A 21,374-nucleotide genomic window follows, 5' to 3' on the forward strand; every position below is an offset into this window, starting at 1 on the left:
GAGAGCACGAAGAAGAAAGATGTAAACAGAAGCAAATAGAGATGGAAGAGGAAGAACGAGAGAGGGAGAAAGAGAGACAGAAAGAGATTGAAAGAGAGAATGAAGAAGAACTATTTGAACAGAAGCAAAAAGAGATGGAAGAGGACGAACGAGAGAGGGAGAAAGAGAGACAGAGAGAGATCAAAAGAAAGAGAATGGAGAAGAGACAGAAAATTATGGAAAGAGAAGAAGAGAGACAGAGAGAGATTGAAAGAGAGATTGAAGAAGAAAGATGTAAACAGAAGCAAATAGAGATGGAAGAGGAAGAAAGAGAGAGGGAGAAAGAGAGACAGAAAGAGATTGAAAGAGAGAATGAAGAAGAACTATTTGAACAGAAGCAAAAAGAGATGGAAGAGGAGCGAACGAGAGAAGGGAGAAAGAGAGATTGAAAGAGAGATCAAAAGAAAGAGAATGGAGAAGAGACAGAAAATTATGGAAAGAGAAGAAGAGAGACAGAGAGAGATCAAAAGAGAGATTGAAGAAGAAAGATGTAAACAGAAGCAAAAGAGATGAAAGAGGAAGAAAGAGAGAGAGGGAGAAAGAGAGACAAGAGAGAGATCAAAAGAAAGATAATGGAAAAGAGACAAAAACATATCAGAAAGAGAAGAAGAGAGACAGAAAGAGATTGAAAGAGAGAATGAAGAACAACTATTTAAACAGAAGCAAAAAGAGATGGAAGAGGAAGAATATATGGAGAAGAAGAGAGACAGAGAATGAGGGAAGAGAAAGAGAGACAGAGAGAGATGGGAGAGAAAGAAAGACGACAACAACAAGAGGGAGAAAGATAATGTTTGAGAGAGATCAAGAAGAAGAAAATATATGGAAACAGAAGCAAATTGACATGGAGAAGGAGGGAAGAGAGAGGGAGAACAAGAGACAGAGAGAGATAGAAGAGATACACAGACGACAACAACAAGAGGAGAGACAGAAACAAAAGGAGAAGGAGAAAGAAAGGGAGAAAGACAATGACAATCAGAGAGATATGGAATTAAAAGATCAGCAACAGAAAGAGATGGAGAAAGAAAAGATGATTATGAGAGAAAGGGAGGAAGCAGGAAAAAGAAAGGAGGGGCAGAAAAATATTTTGGGGGAAATTGAGGGACAGAATGAACTGGAGATAGAACAGGAGAGAGAGATGGAAGAAAAGCAGGAAGTGATTAAGGAAGCAGAGGAAGAGTACAGGGAAAGAGAAGAGAGAGGAAAGGAAGTAAGCATGAAGAAACATGTAGTAGTTAATGTTAAAGCAAAAGCACGGGAAGTCTTCAATAGGCGTAAAGAGAGGAGGTTAGAAGTGTTGAAGGGGAACGAGAACACATAGAAAGAGGACAACAAATCAGGAGGGAGAAGGAGGAAAGACGGCTGGAGATGGAAAGAAAACAGGAGAGGGCAAGACAACAAGAGGAGCAGGATAGAAAACAAGAGATTGAAATTGCTAGACAGAAAGAAATGTTGAGACAAGAGAGGAGGAGAGGCAGAGAGAGGATGAGAGAGAGGAGCAGAGAAAGAGAGCCATTGAAGGCCATTTATCTTTAATCAGAGAGAGAGAAAATATAATAGAGACAAAAAAAAAGAGAGGAGATGGTGGAAGAGGAAAGAAGGGAGATCCTTGAGAAGAGGGGTGAGTTAGAGGACACTGAAGAGGAGGAGGAGAAGGACGATGACAAGGAGGACATTCTCCCACCTGATAAAAGTATTAGAAGGAGAGCTGTGGGCTGGGTGAATAAAACATGGGAGAAGAGGAACCTCAGAAAGATAGAGAGAACGTATCAGAGAGAGGCTGAGGAGGGCCATAAGATCGTCCACATAGGTAAGACCTGTTTTCCCTCTACTTATGACATCATCCTCTGTAGTCTCCTCTACACACATAAGTTCCACACCAGTCATCATGTTGCATCATTGTTTCAATATAAAACTACTGTCCAAAGAATATGTTAGCTGACATGGCTCATTGAGTGTCTGACTGACAGAACAAGAAAAATACTGCTGATAACAACCACGTTTTTAAATGGTACCTTGTGTTATCTACTAGTCTAACTCTCAAGACTTAAGTAGAGACCCAGAAAGAGTTCATAAAAACACACACAAAAACGTGTTTTGGGGGGATCCGGGGGCTACTAGTGGCCATGGGGCCCTAAGTGATCACATATGCCCTGGCACTATACTAAGAATAGGTGCCATTCTGGACTCATGTTCAATTTAGGACCAGGTCAATTCGGGATGGGAATTATTGCACTTTATTGACACATTCCATGCCTTGCTTAACTGAAAAGAGTAAAGAATCATTGAGTCCAATTGTGTTTTCTAATTTGTGTCCATTACATTTAAGTTGATATCAAATCCACTAAGTTGAATGTAAACTCTACTTCTTCTCCCCTCCCAGCCATCCCTGGACATACAAGGCTAACATCCACCATGACCCGGGCAGAGAGAGAGAGGGAGAAGAGGAAGGAGCTGCTGAAGGCCGAGGAGAGAAGGAAGAAGATGGAGGATTTCAATAAGCAGTGGAGAGAGCGGTCCCTGCTTAAAAAAACACACTCATCAACAACTGAAGGAGGAGAGGGAGAGGATGAAGGAAAACTACCTGGATCAGATGAATCTGGAGGCTGATGCTCAAATCAACACCCGGTGTCTAACCACCCAACACAGCCACGATTACAACCACGGTCAGGAGTTGCCCTGGTGGGCCACAGGCCAACAAGTAAGCCAAGAGCCCACTGGATCTGCTGATGGCCACCAGGAAAGGCCAAGGAGGCAACAGGCATGGGCAGACAACCAGGAGGGGAGTTCAGAGAACCAGCAGGAGGGGCCAGAGAACCATCAGGGGGGGCCAGACAGCCAGCAGCTAGAAGCTCCAGAAGAGGCTGAAACATCAGAGCCAATCTCCAACACAAAGACAAAGAAAAAGCCAAGCATCTGGAAGAAAATTAGGATGAGGTAAAGAATGTTTAAACATCTATTCATGTTTTACACTGTTAATATACATGTCATCACTTTAAAAAGTGACATTATCCAAATGTGAGGGTTTAGTGTACATGCAACACACATGTAAATATATAGATACTTACCTGTCTCTGTGATGTCTTACAGCATTCCTGACCTGCTGTCTGCCTAGAGCTGGAACTCGATGAAGCCACAGTTCCACTGAGGTTACGTTGGTAATTAAAAGTGTCGCCCAATAATTCCTCCTCCTCTGTAAGTCATCGAGCCACATTTCCTCCTCAAAACATTATAGTCTCCTCAAGCCAGCAAGTATCCTCTTTATCAGGCAACAAACCATCGAAGGTCAGTGACCCTCCTCCCAAGAACAGAGACTCTCATCTGTATCCTAGTTAAATTCATCTCTGCTTACCACCTCTACAGTCCTAGAAAATATCCCAAAAATGGAAATGGTTTCAACAGAAGTCCTCCCCTCAGACCAGTGGCTCCACAGACCAGAGTTTCTCATCTTTATTCTAGTTGAATGCAACTCTGATCATTTCCACCACCTCTCCTGTTAAGGGGAGGTGCTGAAAAGGAGGTCTGGGAGGAGGTCTGCAGGTAGCCTGGACCGGACCGGTAGCAGCTAAGTTGCTGGCTCCATCCCCGGGCAGAGCTGCTCAAGTCAGGCCAGTGATGTTTGATGATGTCATTTTTGTTAGCAAAGTTTTATTCTTTAATAAAAGCATTTAGTAAAAAAGCAATATTGTTGTTACGGTGTGGATTGTTTTGTTATTTATTAGAATTGAAACATCCAGTAGTCATGGTAGATGTTAGACTTTCAATGAGACACCTAACATTCCATCAGTTTGATACAATGTGTGACATGTTATATTAGAGAGGAGTCCTCTATACACATCTATTTTAGACCTTAGGAGAAATATCAGATTGAAATAGCTTCTCTAAGAGTCTGAGGAGAGAGCAACAGTAGATGCATCGTTAGCTCTCCCACCTCCAGTTCAGTACTCGGGTCATTCCACCAATTGAGTACCTTTTGGGGAGTGTAACTTTTATTTCACCTAATTCTAATATTCTGTCATAAATAGCACATGTTCAACTTAATAAAAAACATGTTTTCCCATCTCAAAAGTAACAAATACATACTATAGCAAGTGCCTATTAAGTGCCAAATAAAGTGACAGGGTTGACTGTAACAGAGTTGACTATTTCATCTAGAATCAACCATAGATCCCCATGTGACAGGGGGAATGGAATGCAAGCTTACCAAACACATGTAAATAGTTTAAACATTTCTAGACTGTCTATCTATAGGTAACAGGGTTGATGTGTTATAATTCACCCACCCAGTGGTGATTGCAGCATGTACATCTTGGTGGGGAAAACTCCCCCAAAATGTTGTAGATGAATGCCAGCAAAGCCACTACACAACACAACACTAAATAATACATTAATTGCACTATAACCTTAACAAACGGTGCCCACAAACTGTTAGGGTCGACATAAAGCTGTCCCAACAGCAGAGCTGTTTTTTAAAAACATAGCTGATATGGCTGACTTGCTTAAACAAATGTGGATTCTGCTGATAATTGAGATGTACAAACTATGGCACAAGGGGACAACGAGTGGACTACAGGATATCTGTAATTTAGATGAAGACAATTTTTTTTTAAATTTTACCTTTATTTAACCAGGCAAGTCAGTTAAGAACATATTCTTATTTTCAATGATAGCCTGGGAACAGTGGGTTAACTGCCTGTTCAGGGGCAGAACGACAGATTTGTACCTTGTCAGCTCAGGGGTTTGAACTCTCAACCTTCCGGTTACTAGTCCAACGCTCTAACCACTAGGCTACGCTGCCATATTACTTTCTTATCTACAGTATACACATCTCCCTGGCATATTACATCATTTATAGAGCAGCAGTCAATACATTGTTGGACTCATCTTGTTGTGCTGTGCTCACTTGAACAGGAAGGTGTAGCGGCGGTTTGGCATCAAAGTCGGTCATTCTCTGGATTTATGGTTCTTTCAAGACCACTGGGAACTTGGGAAAAACAAGGTTGAATCATGACGTCAGTGATCTTCAGGTCAGATCACAAGAAAGAGGCCCGAGTTCCCGACTTGGATTTCTGAGTTGGATGGCCGTTCAAAACCTGTTTTCCCAGTCAGAGTTCCCAGTTGTCTTGAACTCACTGAAGTCTAAGATGTCCCAGTCAGAGTTCCCAGTTGTCTTGAACTCACTGAAGTCTAAGATGTCCCAGTCAGAGTTCCCAGTTGTCTTGAACTCACTGAAGTCTAAGATGTCCCAGTCAGAGGTCCCAGTTGTCTTGAACTCACTGAAGTCTAAGATGTCCCAGTCAGAGTTCCCAGTTGTCTTGAACTCACTGAAGTCTAAGATGTCCCAGTCAGAGGTCCCAGTTGTCTTGAACTCACTGAAGTCTAAGATGTCCCAGTCAGAGGTCCCAGTTGTCTTGAACTCACTGAAGTCTAAGATGTCCCAGTCAGAGTTCCCAGTTGTCTTGAACTCACTGAAGTCTAAGATGTCCCAGTCAAGAGTTCCCAGTTGTCTTGAACTCACTGAAGTCTAAGATTTCCCAGTTCCGAGTTCTCAGTTGTTTTGAATGCGGCAGGAGTCATGTTGAATAGCAGGCTAGTGATTGCTTTGTTAAGCTTGCAGTTAGCCACTGATTCCTTCCAAACCACTCATTGTTTAATTTGCGATTTCCAACTTTTTGTGTTTATTTGGAAAGGCTGATGACCACTGATACTTTTTATCTATAATTTCTCTTCATATGACAAGGATTGAAAAGGAGATTGTTGTCTGGATGCATGATGATGACTGCTAGCTTGGTAGCTTTGATTTTGAAAATATGATGTTAAGCCAATCATGGCGCAACCAGAGAACATTACCAACCCCTACGCTCTGTATTTCTCGCTGGCTGCCCCACCACCACAGAAAGCACTAAGCTGGGCTGAAACACCTGCATTTATGAGCTGCCTTCCTCAAGAAAGCAAAAAAGAGAAGGTGTCTGTATGCAGCTTTATTAACTCAATGATTTTAAACACATTTCTACATTTACAATCATACAGTGTTGTACAGTGGTGAGGTTAGCTTTATATTAAAGATTCAGACTTTGCTCTTCAAACCTCTTCAACGGAACATGCAAGGTTGACTAGGCTGCCGGGGGGGGGCGGCAGGTATCCCAGCAGGTTAGAGTGTTGGGTCAGTAACCAGCAGGTATCCTAGTGGTTAGAGTGTTGGGTCAGTAACCAGCAGGTATCCTAGTGGTTAGAGTGTTGGGCCAGTAACCAGCAGGTATCCTAGTGTTTAGAGTGTTGGGTCAGTAACCAGCAGGTATCCTAGTGGTTAGAGTGTTGGGTCAGTAACCAGCAGGTATCCTTGTGGTTAGAGCGTTGGGTCAGTAACCGAAAGGTTGCTAGATAGAATCCCTGAGCTGACAAGGTAAAAATCTGTCATTCTTCCCCTGAACACGGCAGTTAACCTACTGTTCATAGCTAGTTAATGTAAATAAGAATTTGTTGTTAACTGAATTGCCTAGTTAAATGAAAAAAAAAACATATATAAATGTAATATTCTAAATTGGCTGATGATAGTGAATAAGTTAAACCCCTTGTTTTTACCATTCGGTGTCATATTCACTTTTGGAGGTGAAATGTCATAAAAATGTGCCATCCTCTTTTCAGAGGGTTAAGGAAATCTTAAAACTGGCATACAATTGCCTGTAAATGAAAAATATCAATACCTTCTCAACGACATGACATAGAGATCTCAAACAAATTTGACACTGATAAGAGACCTCTTTTCTGGAATGCAATTAGTTACATTATTTTTTACTTCTATAAAATCTACAAAATGTTAAATAAATCACTTTACATAAAAAATAATATCACCTCATTAGACTTTCATGAAAACAAAATTGTTATTGGTTCACATCCCTCCAAAAAACAATTAAAATTGGATTAATATCTTTCACCTCATTAGACTTTCATGAAAACAACCAACTGTTATTGGTTCAGGGACATCATGTCTCCAATCAACAGCAATTTGTGTTGTATTTGTTGACTTTGGATACTTTTTACAAACGTTAATTAAATTTGCATGAATACTACTTTAAAATGTCAATAGATTCCACCCCATGTGACATTCATGAGTTAAACTAACTGTGATTGGTTCAGGGACCTGATCCCTGTAATCAATAGCAATTACTTTTGTATTTCTTGACTTTGGTGATATTCTACCAACTTAAATTGACTTTACAGTAAAGATACTTCCTTAAAACGTCAATAGCTTCCACCCCATATTACTTTAATGAATACAAACAACTATCATTGGTTCAGGAACCTCATCCCACTAATAAATATAAATAACTTTTTGTATTTTTTTTTTTAAAAACTCTTTTATATTTTTCATGATTTTGAATGGCCTTTACCTGAAAAATGCTTCCCTAAAACTTCAGTAGGTTCCACTTTTATGAATACAACAAACTGATATTGGTTCACAGACCTCTTCCCTCCAATCCACGGTAATTACGTTTGGACTTTTGGACATTACAAATGAAGTCAAATTGAAAACATTATTGGTGTTGTTGAATTAGGTTTTCATAATAGCAAGCTAGGACTGATGGTTTGGTTATCAAAACTAGCAAGTATGTTTGTTTGTTACCAAGGCAACTACTGTAGCTATCTAGTAAACTTGCTAGCTACTTCAATGGATGTTGAACACATTTCTACCGGCAAATGTGTTAAATTATAGCCATGGTATAAAAGGGATAATCAACTCAGGGCTTTATGGTTCTCTGGAAAATAATGCAAGTCCATGGAAGGTCAGTTCCACAGTGTTCATTATTTACCATAGAACTCATAGTCGCTCGTTGATTATCCCTTACATCACTTTATGAGCTGGATTTGAGTTTCTTTGCAACAGTGGAAGCTGCTGAGGAGACGACGGCTCATAATAATGGTTGGAATGGAGTCCATGGAGTGGTATCAACCACATTAAAGATGTTTCCATGTGTTTGATACCACTCCATTGACTTCATTCCAGACATTATTATGAGTTGTCTTCCCCTCAGCAGCCTCCACTGCTTTGCTATTAGCTCATTTGTTTTCCGTTGTTAGCATTTAGCTAACAGCGTCTATGTGAATTTGCTATCAGTTTGTGCTAATTTGTTAGCATTCTGGAAATAGGTTTTTCTTGTGTTTTTAGCACCCACTCATGTGCTATGCCGGTAATACTGTAAATCCCGGTATGAGAGAAGGATGGTATGACAATATGAACATCTGGATACCGCCCAACCCTAATCACCACAACTACCACACCTACCTACCACAACTACCACCCCTATGTACCACAACCACCACACCAACCTACTAAAACTAACACACCTACCACACCTATCATCACCACAACTACAAAACCTACCATCACCAAACCTACCTAGCACAACCACCACACATATGTACCACAACTACCCCACCTACCAAACACAACTAGCAAACCTACCTACCACAACTACCACATCGACCTACCACAACTATCCTACCCACCATCAACACACCTACAATCCACCAACACCACAACTATCACATCTACTATCATCAAACTTACCACACCTACCAAACCTACCACAACTACCTACCCAAACTACCACACCTATAATCACCATACCTACCATATCTATCATCACCAAACCTACCAAACCTACCTACTATCACCACTTCTCTCACACCTACATCACAAAACCTCACACCTACCATACCTACCTTCACCAAACCATCCATCACCACACCTACCATCACCACACCTACCATAACCACAGCTACCTCATGTACCATCACCACACCCACCAAACCTACCTACCTACCACAACTACCACGCCTACCTACCACAACCATCACACCTACCATCACCATACCTACCATTACACCTACCATCACCTACCCACCATACCTACCATCCACACCTACCATCACCACACCTATCACACCTACCATCACCACAAAAACCATACCATAATTACTTCACCACACCCTACCATCACCACACCTACCATACCATCTACCATCCAACACCTACAATCACCACACCTACCATCAGACCTACCATCACCACACCTACCATCATCACACCTACCATCACCACACCTACAACCCTCCACTTACCATTACACCTACCATCCCTACCACCACACCTACCATCATCACCATCCCTAACATCACCACACCTACCATCACACCTACCATCACCACACCTACCATCACCACACCTACCATCACCACACCTACAACCATCACCACCATCCCTACTATCCCATAATCACACCTACCATCACTACACCTACCATCACTACACTTACCATCACCACACCTACCGTCACCACACCTACCATCACCACACCTACAACCACTCCACCTACCATCCCTACCATCCCAACACCTATCACACCTACCATCCCTACCACCACCACACCTACCATAATAAATGTGGATGGGTATGCTGCTTCATTCAATGATGACGGTATTGTAGAAGGTAGATACAGGAGTAGCCTATAGTCCACAATAATAACGTCATTGAATGTACTATAGTATCATTTATTTAATTGATGAATGAAATTGTAAATAGGCTCCTTCATTCAGTGAATACTGGATGTCTTTCTATCTCTGGGAGGATGTTAATGAAGGCTTTTCAGCTGTTGAACTATGGCAATGTCCAACAAATGTCTAAATCTTTCTTTCTTTTAGTCAACAAGTGATGAGCCAGAGCAACCGATCAACGTCACTGCAGCTGTTCTACCCACCACCCCCACTGCTCTTCCTCCACCACCAACCTCATCCTCTTCTCCTGTTCAACTCATTTGTCTCCCCACTAGAAAGGACTGTACATACAGTTGAAGTCGGAAGTTTACATACACTTAGGTTGGAGTCATTAAAACTCATTTTTCAACCACACCACACATTTCTTGTTAACAAACTATAGTTTTGGTAAGTTGTTTAGGACATCTACTTTGTGCATGAAACAAGTAATGTTTCCCCCAAAAATGTACCGACAGATTATTTAACTTATGATTCACTGTATCACAATTTCAGTGGGTCAGAAGTTTACATAAACTAACTTGAATGTGCATTTAAACAGCTTGGAAAATACCAGAAAATGATGTCATGGCTTTAGAAGCTTCTGTTAGGCTAATTGACATAATTTGAGGCAATTGGATGTGTACATGTGGATGTATTTCAAGGCCTACCTTAAAACTCAGTGCCTCTTTGCTTGACGTCATTGGAAAATCAAATGAAATCAGCCAAGACCTCAGAAAAAAATTGTAGACCCCCACAAGTCTGGTTCATCCTTGGGAGCAAGTTCCAAACGCCTGAAGGTACCACATTCATCTGTACAAACAATAGTACGCAAGTATAAACACCATGGGCCCATGCAGCTGTCATACCGCTCAGGAAGGAGATGTGTTCTGTCTCCTAGAAATGAACGTACTTTGGTGCAAAACAAAAAGTGCAAATCAATCCCAGAACAACAGCAAAGGACCTTGTGAAGTAGCTGGAGGAAACAGGTACAAAAATATCTTTATCCACAGTAAAACGAGTCCTATATCAGCATAACCTGAAAGGCCCTCAGCAAGGAAGAAGCCACTGCTCCAAAAGCACCACAGAAAAGCCAGACAACGGTTTGCAACTGCACATGTAGACAAAGATCACATTCTTTGGAGAAATGTCCTCTGGTCTGATGAAACAAAAATTATTCTAAAATTCACCAAATTTATTGTGGGAAGCTTGTGGAAGGCTACCCGAAACGTTTGACCCAAGTTAAACAATTTAAAGGGAATGCTACCAAATACTAATTGAGTGTATTTAAACTTATGACCCACTAGGAATGTGATGAAAGAAATAAAAGCTGAAATAAATCATTCTCTGTCCTATTATTCTGACAATTCACATTCTTAAAAGAAAGTGGTGATCTTAACTGACCTAAGACAGGGAATCTTTACTTGGATTAAATGTCAGGAATTGTGAAAAACTATGTTTAAATGTATTTGGCTAAGGTGTATGTAAACTCCCGACATCAACTGTACATACCCCTGTGCCCATCTCATTGCAATATGGTCCATCCAGGGCCTCAGCTGGACACCTACAATGTGAGAAATGTAAACAAGATGCTATAATTGTGTGTGTGTGTGTGTGTGGTTTGAGACATGAGTGTGATGTGCCCCTCTGTTTTATAGTACAACAAGATACATTCTATATGAGAAGTGCATATAATGAAAATAAAACATCTTATCTGTTACCCAACTATTCTGATTAATCCCCAACAGCCCCTCTGTGTTAATGTTGAAATGCCATGAATGGAAGATGACAAAGGAGATAGTGATGAGGGTGAGAGCATCCAGTATGAAAATAAAGACCCCTTGGGATCTAAAATGAGTGTGGGGGCCCCCTTGTGTCTCCTTTCTGTCCGTTTGAGGATACTACAGTCACCCCTGGTGGAGGATCTTGGAACACTGCTATTTAAGAGGTTGATGAAAACCTTCAATGGTGGTGGTGCTGTGTTGCATGTTATCTTGAATACCAATCAGCAGTTTGAGGACAGAATGAAATGGTGTAAACTTAACAGGTTGAACTTGTTGAGGACACTCTTGAAAGTGGGTCTATATTCCAATTAGGGTTATTAAGGCTGTCAAACAGCTAATGTTCTAGCATTCATTTATTGAAGATAGCCAGTTGTAAAGGTAAAACCCTCTTAAGTGTTTTTGGAATGGAGCCCAAAAGTGTTCTACCTCGGCACAGAAGGGGTTCTGCCAACTTTTACTTTTACTTCACTACCTGGAATTTTCCCTGACATCAAAAAGGGTTCTCACATTTTGGGGAAGAGGAATAAACAATTTCAAGAGTTGTAGAAAGTCACCTTGTTCTGATCTGGAGGTCTATATTGAACATGGTGGTTCAGTGCCTTTTCTGTAATAAATAAATGGTTCCTCTGATCTGGTGGTGAGTTAAGATGATCTGAAATCATAAACAGAAACATCTTTTAGCATTGCCTCTGATCTGGAGGACTCACTAAACACAAACATCGTTTGTCAAATTATATCTGAGTCTGGAGTGTGAACATCCCTGGCTATCCCAGCAAATACATTGGAGGAAAAAAAGATAATTGTGCTCTGTCTGGTGGTTAATATAAGGAATTTAAAAATGGTTTAGACTTGTACATTTCATTTTAAAAATAAAATAAAATTGTACATTGGTTTGATATTCAATTTGAAATGGTTTATACTTGTACTTTTATTTTGATAAAGTACTTTTAAGACTTTTACTCAAGTAGTATTTCACTGGGTGACTCTCACTTTTACTTGTCATTTTCTATTAAGGTATCTTTACTTTTACTCAAGTATGACTATATAGTACTTTTTCCACCACTGAGGCAAGCAGATCAGAGATGTCAAGGTGGCACCCAAGCATATGCCATGTGTATATGTGCAACACACAAATATGTATGGTCATATTCTTTATGTTTTATTTCATTTGTTATCTGATGGAGCCATCCCTTGTATCAATTTCTAGGCCTCCCAGGTATTTGCATTTAAAGTAATGTATATGATTACTGCTGCTAGGGGGAGCTGTGATGTCAATGGGGGGCATGAGTGAGATTGTGAGGTCTGAGAGGTTTCTTCTTCAATCTTGGAGAATGCCTACTATTGAAAACTAATAACGTTTCTCCGTCTCATCATTTGACCCTATTAATTCAGTCACGTAATGTGCAAAAGTGCAATATGACTCTCAGCATATTGAGGTAACATGGTTAACTACATAGTCCATGAGTTTGGTCACATTTGAAGGCAATTGAAGGGAGTTTTAACAGAGTGATAAACTGTTTGGTATTTTCCCCATTGTAAGTAATGGAGGTTGGCTAGGTTGCTAATGGTTTACATGTAAGAGAAGGGATCAAGATGGCGTCTGAACTTTCTGTACTTTTTTTCAACAACGTTTTAGATCCCATTTGTTTTATTTTCTATCAACAAAGACTCAGTTTAGTTCAGGTAATATATGTAAATATGTGATGTCACGATAAAATGTGTTAATATTTCTACAAAAATAGCATTTAACAGTTTGCTAACTTGATGCTAACCATATTTAGCTTGGCTAAGCGCTAGCTAGCTCTAGGCTAGTTTATCTCAGTCTGATAGCTTACATGTTAGTAGTTTATAATATAATGGTTGTAGCACCGTTTGCTTACCTTGACAATGTGGTGATTAATTCGTCAACTTGGTCTTATCATCTCGCCACCTTGAAAAGTGTGTTTCAGTGGTTGGAGAATGCTTCTTTAACCCTCAATTTGGCCAAGTGTGAGTTTGGGAAGGCTACTGTGGCTTACTTGGGGACGCAGGTGGGACGAGGTCAAGTGTGAGTTTGGGAAGGCTACTGTGGCTTACTTGGGGATTCAGGTGGGACAGGGTCAAGTGTGCCAAATAACTGGCAAAGTGGAAGCAATTGTTGCTTTTCCTGCTCTCACGACTTGACGCTAGTTGTGCAGATTCCTGGGGATGGGAGGGTACTATCGTACGTTCTGTAAGAATTTTTTGACGGTAGTAGTTCCCCTTACATCTCTGCTCAGTCCCAAAGTACCATTTAAGTGGTCCAAGGAATGTAACTATGCTTTTGTGTCACGTTCTGACCATTGTCTCCTTTGTTTTCTCTTTATTTAGTATGGTCAGGGCGTGAGTTGTGGTGGGCAGTCTGTGTGTTTTTCTATGTGTGTTTTTCTCTGCCAGAGCTGTCAGCCAGTCCTGAGCTACCCCTCAGTCCGGAGCTACCCCTCAGTCCGGAGCTGCCCCTCAGTCCGGAGCTGCCCCTCAGTCCTGAGCTACCCCTCAGTCCTGAGCTACCCCTCAGTCCTGAGCTACCACTAGTAGTCCGGGTGCCCCTGCCAGCTGCCCCTCAGTCGGTCCGGCTGCCCCTCAGTCCAGTGGGGCCCTTTAGTAGGGTTGCCAGTCCTCGGTCGGTGGCGAGGGTCGCCGCTTTAAAGAGGCCACAGAGGCGGGCGAAGAGGCGCACCAGAACTTTGGTGAAGTGGGGTCCACATCCCGCGCCAGAACCGACGTGCGGACAGACGCCCACCCAGACCCTCCCCTATAGGTTCAGGTTTTGCGGCCGGAGTCTGCACCTTTGGGGGGGGGTACTGTCATGTTCTGACCTTTATTTTGTATGGTCAGGGCGTGAGTTGGGGTGGGCAGTCTGTGTGTTTTTCTATGTTTTTCTATTTCTATGTTTGGCCTGATATGGTTCTCAATCAGAGGCAGCTGTTTATCGTTGTCCCTGATTAAAACCATATTTACGTAGCCTGGGTTTCACTGTTGTTTTGTGGGTGTTTGTTTCCTGTGTCAGTCTTTCTGCCACACGGGACTGTTTCGTTAATATTCACTTTGTTATTTTATATTGTGTCATGTTCAGTTTATTCTATTAAAACATGGACACTTACCACACTGCGTTTTGGCCCGATCCTTGCAACACCTCTGACGAAGAGGAGGAAATCTGCCATTACATTTAGATTCAGCCAAAGCACTACTTGGTAGTGCCCCAGTGCTTGACGCTCCCAACTTTGACAAACCATTTAAGTTGGACGTATACGCTAGTATAGTATAATTTGGTAACGGAATTATGAGTTTTAATCACTTAATAATTCACAAAATATACATCAGAAAAATCACTAGAACTAATTGTTAGCTCCACCATTACTGGTTACTTCTGTGAACTTTCATTATCCCCCCTCCTCACAAAGACAAATGTGAAAATATCTTGAAGTTTATGTGGGTTTTTGGTAACGGAATTACAAGGCACAAGGTAATATTTCTGAAACTTAAAGAAGGTTAATGATTTCTCCAAACCCAAATGTGAGTGTTGATAATAGTAGTCAGGGGTCTTTATGTCAACATGATTCTGGTTTCATGTAGTTCTGATATTGGACCTTTTAAGACTTTTTCTGGTGATGTTTTCTAAGATCCCTTGTCCATCTGTTTACCCAGAAATCAAAGCCTTCACTGGTTGAAAAATGTATCTATAATTACATTTACCAAAAATATACACTCTTAGATTTAATTTCACACCCAATTACACATGCTCTTATGAATGTCATAATTGGTGCTCAAATCAAAATCAAATTGTATTGGTCACAACACATGGTTAGTAGATGTTATTGCGAGTCTAGAGAAATGCTTGTGCTTCTAGTTCCGACAGTGCAGTATTATCTGACAAGTAATATCTAACAATTTCACAACAGATACCTAATAGACAATCCTTTTACATGGACATTTCCTACTGTACCTCTAGAGATACTATCCATCCCCAACTAGTAATAAAGTGGATGGGCTGGTTGCTACTGGCCTCTCCAGCTTCAGCTGAATCACCCATGATGAATCACACCCATGATGAGAGGAGGTTTACTGGACATACAGTCTGAATCACACCCATGATGAGAGGAGGACTGGACACAGGGAGAAACTAGAGTCTGAATCACACCCATGATGAGAGGAGGTTTACCATACAGGGAGAAACTAGAGTCTGAATCACACCCATGATGAGAGGATAATGTTAGGGCAGTGTAGTTTACTCAACTCATTCTCAAACTATTATGACTATTGTTTAGAGAGAAGATCTGCACAAGGGCATAAAGTTTAAGATATAACAAGAGAGGACAAAATGGTGCAAGGTAGCCAAAGTGGAATCAAAAGTCATAGGGCTAATCATCAATCAAATATGAAATATAAAACCAAAATATAATCTACATATAAAGACAACATGTCATCTACATGTGTTATAGAATAGCTCCCTTCTCACATCCCAGGTCATGTTTGGACTGGAACGTGACAACTCAACGGGCTATGCGCATCTCCCCAATAGCCTACAGACAACTTTCCTGAGTGCAATGTCATTAATGTGACCGATATGTACAGTATAATAAGCATAGTGAAGAAGGAAAAGATCCCACCTCTGACGCACAGCAGAGACATCACTGCTGAGATTTCCCCTGGAGCAAGAGTCCCTCAAGAATTTAAAAGTCATTGCGTTTCAATGAATGTCCTCCCCAAACGCTTGTTGCATCGTGAACTATCCTCCCAGTCCCTTGGGATTTCAGCGGATGGATGATGCGCCGCTGCCATTTACTTGGATGAGAAGTTGGACGAACGCTCCTCCAGCTCACGATACGAAATGGTGGAGAACTACAGTGTGGTGATGTGTCGTTCACGAACGAACGGCTCTTTTTGAACGGATATTTTAGTTGAACCTCGGGAACCGAATTGCATCGGTGAAAGAGCCATTCATCTGGCTCTATGATTTGCATACTGCTACAACTGCTTGTTGAGCTCAGAACAACGTTTTTCTGTAGATAAATTACAACATCATTATCTAAAGGGGGTGAATCCTCACTGCAGAAATAATAAATAGTGGGGAGAGAGTTGTGATTGGATGTTTGTTTGTACAGTTATGGCTGTAATGTTATTATTTTTTTAGGCTATGGTTGCTGTTTGTATTTCATTTAACTTTAGGCCCATACAAAGACAAATCACACAACATAGAATTCCAAATAACCTTAGGCAAAAATACACGAAATAAAAGTCAAGTGAAAATAGTTATGAGTAGCTAAACATTATCGACTTTTGGACACTGGTGCGCAGGAGAACCCCAAGCTGTCAATCAAGCAGGCGCGGTGAACGGATTATGACGCTCAAGCGTTCCAAATGACGCAACAATACAGCTCCAGACCAGAGAAAGTTAATGCCGAAGATATCATTCGGTTCCACACTAAAACTGAGGTTTGACACGTGTGATTTGAGGTGAGTCAAATATTTACAAAAGTTTACAATACATTAACCATCCGCTTCGTTATTTCTGTTGCTATCAATCACTCCATCTGTATCTACTCTTCTGTCTGTCTGTCGGACTATCTGAATTGTCTGTGTACTGTCTAGCCAGCATATGCCAGAAAGGTTCTTTCACATAGGCTCATATTCACAAAGTCTCATAGAAGGAGTGCTGATCAATAATCAGTTTGGTCTTTTAAATTAAACTGAATACGTTTTGATGGACAGGAGGCGACCTGATCCTAGATCAGCACTTCTACCCTGAAACACTTTGTGAACACAATCCAGGTGTACTGTGATTATGAAGTTGTGATGAGGTATTATTATATTAGTTGTGCTGATGCATGATGGGTTGTAGGCTAGAGCTTGAGGACTCAACTCTGAAGACTGTTTCTGAATTCACTGACCTGGTGAGTAAATGTTGTGTACAATGGCACCATCTAGTGACAGAAATATAGAAACACACATTGTTGCTGAACGAAGGCATCTCTTTATTTTCCAGACATAAAACTTGTAGACCTTTCCTGCAGTCTCTGGGGAGATGGACAGCTCTTCTTCTTCTGGAAGATCTCCGTCTCCTACTGGGACTGTCTTCTTACCCCCTCCTATCATATGGAACAGTCTGTAAGTCATTCATCACATAACCTAGCTCTGGTCCAGGGCATTATGTGCGGCTTGCTGAAGGAAGGCTCAGTGTCTGCAAGCTGTACGTAACGCCCTGGACCAGAGTGACACATTACCCACCTCTGGCCATCATGGACAGTCAACTCATCACATTCACGTATTGTAAGTCACAGTTGTGTGATTTGTGTTTTTAAAGACAGTTAAATTGAGCAGAAGTTGAATTATTATTGTAATATTGTAGTAAATTGTCTGAGTTCACTTCCTAAATAATGTGTTGACATTCCTTTGCTCCCAGCTACAAGCAGGCAGAGATGGAGGTTCACTTCCCGAGAGAAGAGAAGAAGACCTATACAGAGAAGGAAGCCCACATGCTTGAGTTGATGGGGAAGGATCGAACGATCCGAAACCAGAAGAAGGAGATGGACAGACTTCAAGTGTGCCTCTGGGAGGAGGAAAAGAAGAAGAGGAATGGTGGAACGGAGAAGGACAAGATCATTGAAGAATTACAGTCTGAGACAGACCATCTCCGAGCCCTTTTAAAAGATGAAAGGAGGAGAAGAAGAGTTGAAAGGGGTTTAATGAAAGAGTGGAAGGCTGAGATCCTGAGACTGAGGGAGGCAGAGAGCCAGAGGGAGGCAGAGAGCCAGAGAGAGGCAGAGAGCCAGAGAGAGCAGAGAGCAGAGAGGCAGAGAGACAGAGAGAAGCAGAGAGACAGAGAGAAGCAGAGAGACAGAGGGAGGCAGAGAGAGAGAGGGAAGCAGAGAGACAAGGGAGGCAGAGAGACAGAGGGAAGCAGAGAGACAGAGGGAGGCAGAGAGACAGAGGGAGGCAGAGAGACAGAGAGAAGCAGAGAGACAGAGAGAAGCAGAGAGAGCCACAGAAGCAATGGAGTACCAGAGAAAACTGCAGGAGATCCACAGACAGGAGATCCACAGACTCAAACAACTGCTGGATCTACTGATGGTGGACCTACAACTGGCCCACGTAAGACATGTCATTGTTATTATTATTAAAAGGCAGTGTATATTTACCCAGCTGAAAATGAATAGTGGCAGACAGCGGTACGCTAACCTAATGTTAACTTTTATTCCTTTCCTTAACCCTTACCTTAACCTCACTGAAACTATACCTAACCTTTACCTGAACCCAACCCTAGGTCCTGAACCTAACCTTCATTTATCTCAACCCCTATGCCTTTCTTCTGCCGGTTGAATATCCACTTCCTTATTAACGTCATTACTGTTGTTGTTGTTGATAACTGTATCTGTGCAGGTTGTAAATAGTTGCATTAGTGAAGCATCATTTGTAGGAGTAATTTCTACAAGCATAAACATCAGAGGCAACATTGTTGTAACATCACACAAATTGTAACAGGAATTTCTCAAACCCCTAACTGAATGGGCAAAAAGGTTGTGTGTTTGTATTTGTACACATTTTGGACATAATTGATTCCGTAAAATGTCTCATATTTTTTTCAAACCATGTCAATACATTAATTGACAATGAATTGTCCAGATGAATTGATCAACATGACCCTGCTATTGATGTTGTCCAGTGTTTGATTCAATTACCTAGCTCTAGGTTGTATTTCTGCTCTAGGTTGTATTTCTATCATTCTCTGCAAATCCTTTGAAAGTATGTCTTGGTAATAGATTATCACTAATTTTACCTTTTAAAATGAAGCAAGAGATTGAGAGATTGAGGCTATGGCAGAAAGTCATGGAGGAGCAGCGACCAAGACTGGCCTGGAACAACAAACCTATTGAAACAGGAAGAGAGAGGGAAAGAGAGAGGGAAGAAGAGAGAGAAAGGGAGATGGAAAGGAAGAGAAAAGCAGAATTGGAAAGACAAGAAATGAAGAAGAAAGTGGAACAGGCAGAAGAAACAATAAAAGCGTTAGAACGAGAGATTGAGAGATTGAAAGAGATTGAGAAGGAAATCATATTTGAAAGAGAAAGAGACATGCGTATTGCAGAGAATGAGAAAGTCAAACTGGTTAACGAAAAGGTAAAAGAGTTAGAGAGAGAGGTTGAGAGACTGAAAGAAGATATGACAACAAAAGAGATTCAATACAAAATCAAATTTGAAAGAGCGAAAGAAGCGTTTAGAAGACAGAATGAGAGAGTGAAACAGGTTAACCAAAATGTACTAGTGTTAGACAGAGAGGTTGTGAGAATGAAAGAAGAGATTAGATTGAAAGACGAGACTGAACCAGAGAGAACATTTGATAGAAACAGAGAGAGAGAAAATGATTGGAGACGAAGTGAAGAGGAGATGAAAAATAGAGTGGAGAGAGAGATGGAGATGGAGACAGCCCTCATCAATGACAAAAAGACGTCTGAATTGGAGGAAGTCTTCAAGAAAATCAAGGAACAGCAGATAGAATTAGAAAATATGGAAACAGACAAATATAAATGGAAACAGAACCAAATGGACATGGAGGAGAAGATGGAGGGTGAGCACAACAAACAGAAAGAGGTAGAAAGAAAGAGAATGGAGAAAATACCAAAACAGAGACAAGAAGAAGATGAGAAGAAGAAGGAGATGGAGAGAGAAGAAGAAGAGGAGAGACGCAAACAGAAGCACATAGAGATGGAAGAGGAAGAAAGAGAGGGAGAAAGAGAGACAGAGACAGATCAGAAGACAGAGAATGGAAAAGAGACAGAAAATTATGGAAAGAGAAGAAGAGAGACAGAAAAGATGGAAAGAGATGGAGAAAGAGACAGAAAGAGATTGAAAGAGAGCACGAGGAAGAAAATGTAAACAGAAGAAAATAGAGATGGAAAGAGAAGAAGAGAGACAGAGAGAGATTGAAGAACAAAGATGTAAACAGAAGCACATAGAGATGGAAGAGGAAGAAAGAGAGATGGAGAAAGAGAGACAGAGAGAGATCAAAAGAAAGATAATGGAAAAGAGACAAAAACATATCGAAAGAGAAGAAGAGAGACAGAAAGAGATTGAAAGAGAGCACGAAGAAGAAAGATGTAAACAGAAGCAAATAGAGATGGAAGAGGAAGAACGAGAGAGGGAGAAAGAGAGACAGAAAGAGATTGAAAGAGAGAATGAAGAAGAACTATTTGAACAGAAGCAAAAAGAGATGGAAGAGGACGAACGAGAGAGGGAGAAAGAGAGACAGAGAGAGATTGAAAGAGAGATTGAAGAAGAAAGATGTAAACAGAAGCAAATAGAGATGGAAGAGGAAGAAAGAGAGAGGGAGAAAGAGAGACAGAAAGAGATTGAAAGAGAGAATGAAGAAGAACTATTTGAACAGAAGCAAATAGAGATGGAAGAGAAAGAGAATTGAAAGAAGAAGAAGATGAACAGAAGCAAATAGAGATGGAAGAGGAAGAGATAAGGGAGAAAAGAGACAGAAAAGATTGAAGAGAAGAGAGAAAAGATTTGAACAGAAGAAAAGAGATGTAAACAGAAGCAAAAGAGAGAGGAAAAAGAGAGGGAGGAAGACAGACAGAATTGAAAGAGAGAATGAAGAAGAACTAGAACAGAAGCAAAAAGAGATGGAAGAGGGAAAGAGAAAGAGAGACAGAGATTGAAAGAAGATTGAAGAAAGATGTAAACAGAAGCAAATAGAGATGGAAGAGGAAGAAAGAGAGAGGGAGAAAGAGAGACAGAGAGAGATCAAAAGAAAGATAATGGAAAAGAGACAAAAACATATCGAAAGAGAAGAAGAGAGACAGAAAGAGATTGAAAGAGAGAATGAAGAACAACTATTTAAACAGAAGCAAAAAGAGATGGAAGAGGAAGAACGAGAAGAAGAGAGACAGAGAGAGATCGAAGAGAAAGAGAGACAGAGAGAGATGGGAGAGAAAGAAAGACGACAACAACAAGAGGAGAGAAAGATAATGTTTGAGAGAGATCAAGAAGAAGAAAATATATGGA

General features: G+C 41.0%; 2 protein-coding genes and 1 long non-coding RNA gene across 3 annotated transcripts in view; 2 read left to right on the forward strand and 1 right to left on the reverse strand.

The window, feature by feature from the left end:
• The window catches only part of LOC127907182 (uncharacterized), a 251,290-nt gene that overhangs the window by 227,257 nt on the left and 2,659 nt on the right, over window positions 1-21,374 (forward strand). The gene's annotated exons all lie outside the window — the stretch shown is intronic.
• On the reverse strand, window positions 13,253-16,181 carry LOC127907188 (uncharacterized). The gene is made up of 3 exons (XR_008063615.1): window positions 15,980-16,181; window positions 14,474-14,505; window positions 13,253-13,281 (listed from the first exon to the last, which is right to left on the reverse strand). It is a non-coding gene; the product is annotated as an uncharacterized LOC127907188 (long non-coding RNA).
• LOC127907421 (capping protein inhibiting regulator of actin dynamics-like) lies at window positions 17,090-19,001 on the forward strand. Its single transcript, XM_052462671.1, has 4 exons — window positions 17,090-17,263; window positions 17,356-17,477; window positions 17,773-18,130; window positions 18,993-19,001. Exons 2-4 carry the CDS (start codon window positions 17,395-17,397, stop codon window positions 18,999-19,001), a joined length of 450 nt encoding a protein of 149 aa, XP_052318631.1. The 5' UTR covers window positions 17,090-17,263; window positions 17,356-17,394.

This window comes from Oncorhynchus keta, chromosome 14 (assembly GCF_023373465.1).
Source record: "Oncorhynchus keta strain PuntledgeMale-10-30-2019 chromosome 14, Oket_V2, whole genome shotgun sequence".
Classification (NCBI taxonomy): Eukaryota; Metazoa; Chordata; class Actinopteri; order Salmoniformes; family Salmonidae; genus Oncorhynchus; species Oncorhynchus keta.